This window comes from Bufo bufo, chromosome 1 (genome assembly GCF_905171765.1).
Source record: "Bufo bufo chromosome 1, aBufBuf1.1, whole genome shotgun sequence".
Classification (NCBI taxonomy): domain Eukaryota; kingdom Metazoa; phylum Chordata; class Amphibia; order Anura; family Bufonidae; genus Bufo; species Bufo bufo.
The window spans coordinates 571,009,186-571,021,760 of NC_053389.1; the positions used below are offsets into that span (position 1 = coordinate 571,009,186).

General features: G+C 46.4%; 1 protein-coding gene across 1 annotated transcript in view; it reads right to left on the bottom strand.

The window, feature by feature from the left end:
- Nucleotides 1-12,575, bottom strand: part of MCM10 (minichromosome maintenance 10 replication initiation factor) — a 74,329-nt gene that overhangs the window by 43,466 nt on the left and 18,288 nt on the right. The window contains exons 3-6 of the mRNA XM_040413199.1: nt 8,803-8,946; nt 6,797-6,953; nt 5,180-5,345; nt 4,889-5,056 (exon numbers count right to left, since the gene is read on the bottom strand). Coding sequence (XP_040269133.1) covers nt 4,889-5,056; nt 5,180-5,345; nt 6,797-6,953; nt 8,803-8,946 — 635 coding nt within the window. The remainder of the gene's footprint in view (nt 1-4,888; nt 5,057-5,179; nt 5,346-6,796; nt 6,954-8,802; nt 8,947-12,575) is intronic.

Sequence of the window (12,575 nt, forward strand, 5' to 3'; positions counted from 1 at the left end):
CCTTTCTCTGACAGGGTGGAAAGAAGGGGGTGTAGTAACGGTTGCGGATTTGCTTTCTCAGTCAAATCTAAACTCTTTTGGGAACTTGCAGAACCAATTTAAGATACATAAAAGGGATTTTTATAAGTATCTGAGGATCCGTCATTTATTAGCCTCTAACCCTACACTAATAGTAAACGCACACATGGAGCTCCTGAAACAATGGGCTCTGAAGCAATCCAAATGGAAAGGAGTCTGTCCACTTTACTCATTTCTAGGCAGGAAAAACTCCTTTGTAAAAACAGCTCCCATTGCATCATGGGAATTGGAATTAGAACGCAGTATTCCCCCAGCACAGTGGTCCACAGCTATAAACTATGCGACCAAGAGATTGAAATGTGTCAGATATTGAAATTGCCAGATATTGACATCTCAGGTAACATGACGTTGTATCTTGATGCTTTATACAATGCACTAGCTGGAGTATACACTTGTGTTTTACTCCTGTTAACTCAGGCACTTTTTCTGTATATTGTTATACTATACTTTGGTGTACGGATATTATTGCACTGATTCTTTGTATATTATATCTTTGGCTAATCTGGATAAATTAAAAAATCCTCAATAAAGATATATTGAACGATAAAAGATTTTCTGGCATAGAAGTAAAAGGGAAGGGACTCTCGTTCCCCCTTGTCGGTTTATGTAGGCCACTGCTGTATAATTGTTGGAATAAAAGAGACAATCTTCCTGTCTTTTACCTCTGGTATAGCCAACTTCAGTGCCATCTCTACTGCCTTAAAACCCTTGAAATTGGAGGATGCTTTTCTCGTGTTCAAGTCCCATCTCCCTTGCCAGCACCTGTTCTGGGAGTGGGCCCCCCAACCCCAAGGGCTGGCATCTGTGGTAATTATAGCTGGGTCCAGAAATGTCCATGGAACCCCTGCGGATAGATTCTCCGGAATTGTCCACCACAACAGGGAGAGTCTTGTCTTTGAAGAAAGGTGGAAACTCTGATCCAAGGAATAAGGGGAGCCGTCCCATGATTTTCAAATGTTTGCCTGAAGCTCCCTGGAGTGGATCTGTGCATAAGGTACTGCTGGAATTGCTGATGTCATCTGCCTGAGTGCTGCCATTGCTTCCCTAAAAGTACACTTTAAGAAAGGAAGACTGACCATACTTGCTCCCTGATCGACTCCTTCCTTTTTAATAAAAAGTGATCAAAAAGTCGCACACACTTCAAATTGCAAAGAACAGATTGTCGTGCAAAAAATGAGCCCTCACACAGCCCCATACACGTAACTACAAAAAAGTTATAGGGGTCAGAATATGGTTATGAAAAAAAAAAAATAATAATTATATTTTTTTTGGCCTCAAAAGGTTTAATTTTTTTTCCATTAAAATGGAAGAAAAATGATACAAGTGTGGTATCGTTGTAACCGTACTGACCTGGAGAATGAAGATAACAGGTCAATTTTACTGCATAGTGTACAGTGTAAAAAATAAATAAAAAATAAAAACCTTTATCAGAACTGCATTTTTTCACAATTCTACCCCATTTGGAATTTTTTTCCCCGCTTTCTACTACATGGTATGCAATCGTAAATGGTGCCATTAGAAATTACAATTTGTCCCGCAAAAAATAAGCCCTCATAAGGCTATGTGAATGGGGGAAAAAAAAAAAAAAGTTAGGACTATGGGAAGGCAAAAACAAAAATACAAAAAATTGAAAATCCCAGGGTCCTTAATGGGTTAAAATCACTCTGAATGTTCCATTTGGTTTTTTTACCAAAAAATAGAGGGGAATTAAACCCTTTGCCCCTCTCTGTTTCGGGAACCGGACAAACTACCCCTTTGTCGAAGAGGGAGAAAACTTCTAACTACAAAGCGTTTCTGGTGGATGAGAAAGGAATTCCAGCCGAAATCCGTTGTCTATTACACATGATCCATTTGTTCCGAGAAATGGACCTCCAGGCTGGGAGAAACTGAGATAGTCTTCCCCCACCTGAGATCTGGAGTCATTGTTGTTTGTCCTTTGGTCTATTGTCCTGGGGCTTGAACAAAAAAAAAAAAAAGATCTTTTAGGAAATTTTTCCCTGTCTCTCCTGCCACTTTGCCTAACCCTTCTTTTAAAACTGGCCTGGAATTTACGAAAAAAGGAAGTTTTCTGAGGAATCGGGAAACCCCTCTTTTTATCTGAGGCCCTCTCTAGGATATCATCAAGCGAGGAATCAAACAGCCTAGAACCCTACCATGGAAGAGAGCAGAGTCTAGACTTGGAACCCTGGTCCCCCTTCCACGATTTAAGCCAGCTAGCCCGTCTAGCAGCATTAGACATGGCAGCTGCTCTGGCAGAAAAACGGATCACATCAGTAGAAGCATCTGCCAGGAAATCTGCGGCTTTAGCAAAAGTAGGGAGGGAAGCTACTACTAGGGATCGACCGATTATCGGTTTTACCGATATTATCGGCCGATATTGAGGATTTTGACAGATATCGGTATCGGCATCTATTTTGCCGATATACCGATAACATATTGGGAACACAGAATGCGCTGCTCTCAGCGCTCTGTGTTCCCTCAGCAGCACAGGGGAGAAGGAAGCAGTGTCTCCCTCCCCCTGTGCTGCTGCTGCCGCCAATGAGAGGAGAGAAGACAAGAGGAGGGGAGGGGCTGTTGCCACCGCTCCACCAATGAAGATAAGTCTTTCATTAATTCATATACAGGAGGCGGGAGCTGGCTGCAGAATCACATAGCCGGCTCCCGACCTCTATGAGATGTAGCTGCGATCTGCGGTAGTTAACCCCTTAGGTGCCGCGGATCGCAGCTACCGCTCATAGAGGTCGGGAGCCGGCTATGTGATTCTGCAGCCAGCTCCCGCATCCTGTATATGAATTAATGAGAGATTTCTCTTCATTGGTGGCGCAGTGCGCCCCCCCAGTATTAATCATTGGTGGCGCAATGCGCCCCCCCACCCCCAGTATTAATCATTGGTGGCAGTGGCCACAGGATCCCCTCTCCCCTGCTCCTCCGATCGGAGCCCCAGATGTGTAAGCCTGGGGCTCCGTTCGGTTACCATGGCAGCCAGGACGCTACTGAAGCCCTGGCTGCCCTGCTAAGCTCCCTGCTGCTGTGTGCACAAAGCACAGAGCAGCAGGGACAGTGTGAGGTCCTATTCACCCTGATAGAGATCTATCAGGGTGAATAGGACAAGGGTTCTAGTCCCTAAGGGGGCTAAAAGTTAGTAAAAAACAAAACAAAAAAAACCTAAAAAATATTAAGTATAAATGAAAAAGAAAGATTTACAAAAATAAAAATACACGTTAACAATAAACATAAATTTTCAGCAGATTTGTGTAGGAAATTTTTTTTCTTCCAAAAATGAAAATTCCCAGAATATCGGTATAAATTATCGTCTATCAGCCTGAAAGTTCACAAATTATCGGTATCGGCCCTAAAAATCAATATCGGTCGATCCCTAGATAGTAATTCTTCACTAGGTACTTTGTCCTTAATATGAACCTCCAGTTGATCTAACCAAAGCCTTAAGGACCTGGAAAGCCAAGAGGCCGTAATGGCCGGCCTAAGACTTGAAGCAGACTCCCAAGCCCGTCTAAGATAAATGTCTGCCTTTTTATCTAGAAGGATCTCCTAAGCAGCCTAAATCATCGAAAGGTAGAGCTGATTTTTGGGCTATTTTAGCTACAGGGGCATCTACCATGTGGGCTCTGTCCGAGATGCCCACTACCGAATCCTCAAAAGGATATTTTCTTACAGAATCTGGAATAAAAAAAATTGTTAGGATTTTTCCATTCTTTTCTGATAAGGGCTTCCATATTTTTATGAACGGGGAAAACGCTACGGCTTTTAGGGCCGAGCCCCTCAAAAACCTGGTCAGCAATAGATTTAGGCTGTTTTACATCCTCTAATTGCATGGTGGTTTTAACGGCTTTAAGTAAAGGCTCTGTATCTTCCGGTGGAAAAAGAGCCCTCCCCGCTGAATCCTCATCTGAAGAGAAGAAATCATCTGATAAGGCCTGGCCGGATTCTCTATCCTAGTCCTCCCCAGAAAAATCCGAATCAGAGTCCTTATTATAGGTGGATCTTTCTGGAGACCTTAGGCAACTTCAACCGAGTGCTTCTAACTTCTGACCGTACCAAGGCTTTAATATTTCTAGATAAGCTGTGAGACTCTTCCATAACCAACTTATCTATACAAGCTTGACATAATGGTTTAATATAAGAGGCTGCTAAAGCTACTCTACATTATCCACATTCTTTATGTTTAGTCTTTCCGGATGATTTTTTGGGTGTTTTTGCTACCTATAACAATAAAGCTAAAATAACACCCAAAATGAATTAGGAGAGGATAAATCTCACCCATAGTAGAGTCAAGCTTCCCCGCTCCTCAGGACCAATACCGGGCTTGTGGGCCTCGAGGGCTCCAGGGGGTCGGCACGTCCTGCATCACCTGGTTCCGACATGCTGGTGGAAACCCAGATCCTGCACAGCACTGTGTGCCACATGGCTGGCTACCTTCTCCTGCTGCCGATTTGTAAAGCACGCCTCGGCTCCTTTTAACCCCTAGGCCCAAAAATGCCTAATCCAATGATGGAGGATGCCCACCCCCTTTCCGGCCCAGCGGATACTGACATAAACGAGACGGAAGGGGCTGTCCCGATGCGCAGAACAAGCGCGCGCCACCATCTTGGAAGCGGGACGCCGGGCATTCCGCTGCAATGGACCAGGAGACACCGGAACACGGCCACAGCAGCTCCCCACAGAGGCTTGGGAGGAGGCAAGAAGAGGAGCAGGCTCAGGCAGCGGCTCCCCAATTTCACGTTCTTAAGGTCAAATACATCACAAAAAAAACGTGCATTTAGGGAAAATAGTTGCAGAAATTGTAACTCACATCATCAGATCCCTCTTTCGGCTTCATTGGGTTAGCGTTTAGGATACCAATAACAGTTCCTTGGTCCGTTTTCCAGTGTTCTTTGTGGACATCTCCAAACAAAAACAAAGATACGCAAGCATCCATATTCTTTAAGTCATTCAGTCTCCATATGCTGAATGTTTTGCCCTGGAAGAAACACAAGATTATAGCTAAAATATAAAAATCACCACAGTGGGATACATGATAAATAAAATATTCTAAGACATTAATGCTATCAACTTAAAAGAAGCAGAGGTCAAAAGCACTTACATTATTAGAACTCTGTGGCGTCATCTTCTTTACAATGACTCCAAAGGTCACCCAATCCTGATCCTCTAGCTTTTCGCTAGCAATTTTGTTCTTCAGCTGAAACAGTCTGATCAGCTTCCTCCCACCCATTTTCCTTTCCATTTCAGTGGACGACACCCTAGGTTTTCTTGAATTTAAGGGGGGAAAAAAAGTAATTACCCCACTTTGAAGCAAAATGACTTTTCTTTTACCCAAGATAACAAAATTGAATGCCCCTTTATTAATTGTTCTACAATAGATAACGTGAATTTGGTTTGTCATTAAAATCCCTAGAATTTTGAATGAATCCAAACCAATGCTTTCCACGTGAGAATTAAAATACATATTACATTACAAGTACCGATGTAGTAGAGTTAAGGCTACTTTCACACTACCGTTCAGAGCGAGTCCGTCTGATGTCTGCACAGACGGATCCTCTCCTAAAATGCAGACGTTTGTATCCGTTCAGAACGGATCCGTCTGCATTATAGTTTGAAAAAAAACCTAAGTCTGAAAATAGCCTGAACGGATCCGTCCAGACTATACATTGAAAGTCAATGGGGGACGGATCCGTTTGAAGATTGAGCCATATGGTGTCATCTTCAAGCGGATCCGTCCCCATTGACTTCCATTGTAAGTCTGGACGGATCCGCTTGCTTCCGCACGGCCAGGCGGACACCCGAACGCTGCAAGCAGCGTTCAGGTGTCCGCTCGCTGAGCGGAGGCTGAACGCTGGCAGACTGATGCATTCTCAGCGAATCCGCGTCCACTGAGAATGCATTAGGGCTGAACGGTTGCGTTCGGGGCCGCTTGTGAGCCCCTTCAAACGGAGCTCACGAGCGGACACCCGAACGCAGGTGTGAAAGTAGCCTAAGACTCGTGCTTTCTGAGATGTGTTATCTAAACTAAGCAAACACCTTCAATTGCTTTTCAATGGCTTGTTTCAAGATAACGCGATGATTTAAGAAATTTGAGTTAAGAGTTTGAGCGCTAACCCTGCTACATCTCAAAAGAAAACTTTGCATCCATACCCAAATAAATAGTATATGTAAATAGGATTAACCTGGAACACATATGACAATGTCCTCCGAATAATGTACATTATTCATTTGACAGTGTCTTCAGACTATTCTTGCAAGTTAGGCTACTTTCACACTGGCGTTTTGGCTTTCCATTTGCGAGATCTGTTCAGGGCTCTCATGAGCGGTCCAAAACGGATCAGCTTTGTCCTAATGCATTCTGAATGGAAAAGGATCCGCTCAGAATGCATCAGTTTGCCTCAGTTCAGTCTCCATTCCGCTTTGGAGGCGGACACCAAAACGTTGCCTGCAGCGTTTTGGTGTCCGTCTGAGGAAACTGAGCCAAACGGATCCGTTCTGACACACAATGTAAGTCAATGGGGACGGATCCGTTTTCTCTGACACAATCTGACAATAGAAAACGGATCCGTCTTGGCTATGTTAAAGATAATACAAACGGATCCGTTCTGAACGGATGCAGAAAGATGTTTTATCTGAACGGATCCGTCTGTGCACATCAATGACGCATCCGCACCAAACGCGATTGTGAAAGTAGCCTTAATAAATAAACAAATGTTACCTGAGCCGCAGACCAGAGAACTTCTCGACAGAAACTTGTGAATTTAGAGGAGTTCCACTGGAACTTGCCACTGACGCCGAGACAGGACTTGGTTTAGAAGATTTTACTGCCTGGGGTGAAAAACTAGGCATTTGCTTTAGGGGTGGACTTTTATTTTCTGCAAAATGATGACAAAAGTCAGTGAGAACTAGCATAATTTAGTCATTAATTTGTATGTAGGTTCACAAAAGGCAGGGTCGCATACAGCTTTTTGTGGCAGTTCTGGATGCAGTTTGAGTCAAAGCCAGAAGTGGTTCTCATTCCTTTTAACCCACTTCTAAATTTCACTCAAAAACTGTATCAAAACCAATACAAAAATCTGTGTGCGACACCACCCTAAGGAATCATGCCGTATGCATTTTGCGGTCTGCAAAACATGGATCAACAAAGTATGGACAGCATCCATGTGAAGTCTGTGTTGTATCTGCTTTATATTGCGGACCCATTGACAATAGGTGAGTGGTGGCCGTGCTTGCACGCTGTAAGAAAAAGTGTCAGCCTCTCTGGTGGCTGGGACTGTGGAAGTGTACATAGGACAGTGTTTTTTCCTATAGCGTGCAAGCATGACCACCACTACTGGATTGCCGAGTGGTCGTAGCCCCTATATACGAGCAGTGTATAATACAATGGAAAAATGAATCAAGTCAGCAAAGAATGCAATATGGACAATCACAATACATTAGTAAGTGCCTTGTATTAACTTTGTCCACATGATAAATGCCATTTGCTGAAGTGAAACATCCCCTTTAACCCCTCAAGGACCCGCGCTGTACATGTACGGCGTTGGTGGAGGTGACTTAAGGACCAGCGCCGTACATGTACAGCGGGCTGATCGGGCGGGTGCAGAAGCTGCGCCCGCCCGATCAGCAGCAGGAGATAGCCGGACCCCTGCTGTATGCGCCGGCATCGGTGAAAACACTGATGCCAGTTCATTAACCCTCGCAATGCTGCGGTCAGCGCTGACCGCAGCACGTGCGGGATCCTGCCGGGTGCGGGTGCTCATCGGGTCCTCGCGCTGCTGTGACAGGGACCCGATGGCAGCCCGATGCCTTCCTTAGGCATTGTGGCAGCCTTCCGTGACAGCCTGTGAGATACAGCCCCCTGGATCTCACAGGAAGCAGTCTGAAGTGTATTACAGTGTGTAATACACTTACAGCCAATGCATTACAAATTAAATGAGCCGAAACGTTGCACCGGATGGTTGAATAAAGGCATCATCATTTTTTTTCACCTTACTGGAGTGCCGTCCTTCTTCTGGATTCTATTTATTGGGTGAGAAGTCTATACCCTAGGATCGTGCACCCTATTTTTCATTTATTTACAGCCAGTGCTGCCATTTTTCATGTATGTATGTATGAATGAATATATATATATATATATATATATATATATATATATATTAAAAAAATAATAATAAAAAGTCCTTTTCCCAAAATAAAGTAAATTTTCTTTTTTGTAAAAAATAGGGAAAAAAATAAAAGTATGCATATTAGACATCGCTGCGTCCGTATCGACTGGCTATATAAAAATATCACATGACCTAACCCCTCAGGTGAGCACCGTCAAAAATAAAATAAAAAGTGCTAAAAAAACTTTTTTTTGTCACCTTACATCACTAAAAGTGCAACACCAAGCGATCAAAAAGTCGTATGCCCCCAAAATAGTACCTTGTGACGGGGGAGCACAAGGTCAGTGCCCGCATATTGCGGACCAGCTGTTTGCGGGCCGTTTACTGCCTTATTGTTTTGTCAAGAATAAAAGAGAACTGTTGCTTTGCTTTCACTGCTAAAAGGCTGCTGCTGTGTTTTTATCTGAAGGCTACCATTGGGGCAGATCCCTAATATATATATATACACACACACACACACACACACACACACAGCAGTCAGTGTGGGGCGGACAGTTACATAATTATGTACCAAGTTTTCTTGATAAATTAACCTTCTTCAGATAGAACTTGTCTTTACCTGACATGTGTAACTTTCTCTTAGGGGCTTCCTGGAGTTTTCCATTTGATGTTTGTGGGCTTGCCAGCTGAGCTGCAAAGTCACTGGACTCGCGCAATAGTGGGAGGTTCCTCTCCTTTAACGGACTGCTTTGTGACTTAACTACTTAAAACAAATAGGGAAAACGAAATAAAACAAGTTAAAAGGGTTGCCTGTTTTTTTTTTTTACATTTCATTTTTGTTAGGACGGATTCCCAGAAATAAACCAATAACAAGTTACCCTTACTGCTGGGACCCCCAGCAATCAGTTGTTATCTGCAGACAAATCTGCAATGTCACCACAGGGGGAAATTAAAGGGGCTACTTGTGACCAATGTGTATAAGATTACTAAATGACAGTTGCTTATATTCCTTTGATGATACCCTGTGTCGTTTGCTATATTTCATAAATCATGCTCCTTTGTAAGGCTACTTTCACACTTGCGTTCGGAGCGGATCCGTCTGGTGTCTGCACAGACGGATCCGCTCCTATAATGCAAACGATGGTATCCGTTCAGAACGGATCCGTCTGCATTATATTTCACAAAAAAAAACGAGATTTTTGTATAACTTACCAGTAAAATCTCTTTCTCGCTCTTCCTTGGGGGACACAGGAAACCTTGGTATAGCTCATTTCCATAGGAGGCGTGACACTAAGTGAAAGACTGTTAAGCCCCTCCTCCAGCAGCTATACCCTCAGCCTGGAGCGAGCGACTACCAGTTATGTGCCCAAGTAGTTAAAACAAAGGCAAGGATCAACCAAATTAACACCAACAAGTCAAAACTCCCGTCAGGGCAACCAAAACAATGGGTGGGTGCTGTGTCCCCCAAGGAAGAGCGAGAAAGAGATTTTACTGGTAAGTTATACAAAAATCTCGTTTTCTCGCCCAATTCCTTGGGGGACACAGGAAACCTTGGGACGTTCAAAAGCAGTCCACAAATAGGGAGGGACCACAACTCAAAGTGAATTAAAGCACCATAGGCATTAAGGCACCGCCGCCTGCAAGACCAGGCGGCCCAAAGCAGCATCCGCCGATGCATAAGTGTTCACCTTGTAGAACTTGGTGAAAGTGTGCAAAGAAGACCAGGTGGCTGCCTTACACAATTGTTCAGCCGAAGCTCGATTTCGCTGAGCCCAGGAAGCCCCGACCGCTCTGGTAGAATGAGCGGTAACACCAAGGGGCGGTTCCCTGCCCTTAGCACTGTAAGCCTCAGCAATAGCCATCTTGATGAAGCGGGCAATAACCACTTTAGATGCCGCCAGCCCCCTGCGCGGACCCTCCGGAACCACAAATAGAGAATCCGAGCGCCGAAAGGGTCTAGTTACATCCAAGTAGATCCTCAGAGCCCTAACAACATCCAGACGGTGAAGATCCCGTTCCCGAGGATGAGACGGGGACGGGCACAGAGAAGGAAGGATAATATCTTCATTCAGGTGAAAAGCGGACACCACCTTCGGAAGGAAATCCGGAACCGGGCGGAGAACCACCTTGTCCTGGTGAAAAACCAAGAGGGGTTCTACGCAAGAAAGTGCCGCCAATTCAGACACACGCCGAAGAGACGTGATGGCTACGAGGAAAAAAACTTTGCAAGACAACAAGCGAAGGGAAACCCTGCGCAAAGGCTCGAAAGGAGAAGATTGGAGAACCGTCAGCACAACATTAAGATCCCAAGATGGAACGGGAGCGCGATACGGGGGAGCATAGTGAGCAACCCCCTGCAGAAAAGTCTTAACTGGACCGAGCGGAGCCAGAGGTCGCTGAAAAAGGATCGAAAGCGCTGAGATCTGACCCTTTAGGGTACTGAGACCCAAACCCAAGTCCAGACCAGACTGCAAGAAGGATAAAATCGTGGGGAGAGAAAACCGAAGGGGATGAACATCTAAGGTCTCGCAGAAGTTCAAATAGGCCCGCCAGGTTCGGTAATAAATCCTGGACGATGCCGGTTTACGCGCACGAATCATGGTACGGACCACGTCAGCAGAAAACCCCCGCCGCGTTAGGACCGCGGTCTCAATAGCCACGCCGCTAAACGTAGCGACCCTAAATGCTGGTGGAAGATCGGCCCTTGAGAGAGGAGGTCTTCTCTTAGAGGCAGAGGCAAGGGGGCGTCTGCCAGGAGCAACATAAGGTCGGCGTACCAAGGACGACGAGGCCAATCCGGGGCTATTAGGATCGCACGCGTGCCCTCCGCCGCGATCTTCCGAAGGACTCGTGGAAGAAGAGGCAGGGGCGGAAACACGTAGAGGAGAGAGAACTCCGTCCAGGGAAGGACGAGCGCGTCCGCGCCGTAAGCGTCCGGATCCTTGGTTCTGGCCATGAAGGTGGGGAGCTTGTGGTTGAATCTGGAGGCCATGAGATCCACGTCCGGACGACCCCAACGGAGGCAAAGAGACTCGAAGACGTCGGGGTGCAGAGACCACTCGCCCGGGTCGATCGTCGTCCGGCTGAGGAAATCCGCCGCCCAATTGTCCACCCCCGGGATGTAAATGGCCGAAATGGCTGGAACATGAACTTCCGCCCAGCGAAGGATTAGAGACACCTCCCTCATTGCCGCCGCGCTGCGAGTGCCCCCTTGATGATTTATGTATGCCACAGCCGTGGCATTGTCCGATTGGACACGAACAGGGTGACCCTGAAGCAGCGAAGTCCAATGCCGGAGTGAGAGGAGAACCGCCCTCAGCTCCAGAACGTTGATCGGCAGTTTGGACTCCGATGGAGACCAAGTGCCTTGTATGGACCGAGGAGGAAACACCCCCCCCCAACCCCGCAGACTGGCATCGGTGGTAATCACCAACCAAGTTATCGGTAGGAAGGACTTCCCTTGGAGAGGGGTCCGTAACCACCAGAGTAGAGAGGAGCGAACCTGGGGGGGAAGGGGAAAGTGCTGATCCAGACTTTCCTGGGACTTGTCCCATGCGGACAGAATGGCAGTCTGAAAGGTGCGGGAGTGATACTGCGCATAGGGGATTGCTTCGAAACAGGATACCATCTGTCCCAAGACCCGCATGCTGAACCGGAAGGAAGGACGGCGGTGGTTCAGAAGGCTCTGAACCGACCGATGAAGGAGCTGGCGCTTCTCTGACGGAAGCCGAACCTCCGCTGCATCTGTATCCAGCAGCATCCCTAGAAAGATCAGTTGCCTGGATGGAACAAGAGCGGATTTGGGAAGATTGATAATCCAACCGAACCGGCGTAAGGTTTGTAGCGAGAGGTCCACACTGGCAGATGTCAGTGACAGAGAGGGTGCCTTGATAAGGAGATCGTCCAAATATGGAAGAAGAAAAACTCCCCTGGAACGAAGTAAGGCGAGGACAGGGGCTAGGACCTTTGTGAAAACGCGAGGGGCCGTCGCCAGCCCGAAGGGGAGGGCAACGAACTGGTAGTGGTCGGACCCCACTGTAAAGCGCAGAAAGCACTGATGACACCGAGCGATTGGAATATGAAGGTAGGCGTCCTGGATGTCGATAGAGGCCAGGAACTCCCCTTTTTCCAGAGAGGCCACCACCGACCTGAGAGACTCCATCCGGAACCGCTGAAGACGAAGGAAACGGTTTAACCGTTTTAAATCCAGAATGGGACGAACCGAGCCTTCCTTTTTGGGGACCACAAAAAGATTCGAATAGAACCCTTTGAATCTTTCCTCCATAGGAACCGGAGCGATGACCCCCTTGTCCAGAAGGGTACGAGTGGCAGTAAAGAAATCGGCCGCCCTTTGGGGATCTCGAGGAACCCGGGAGCGAAAGAACCGAACTG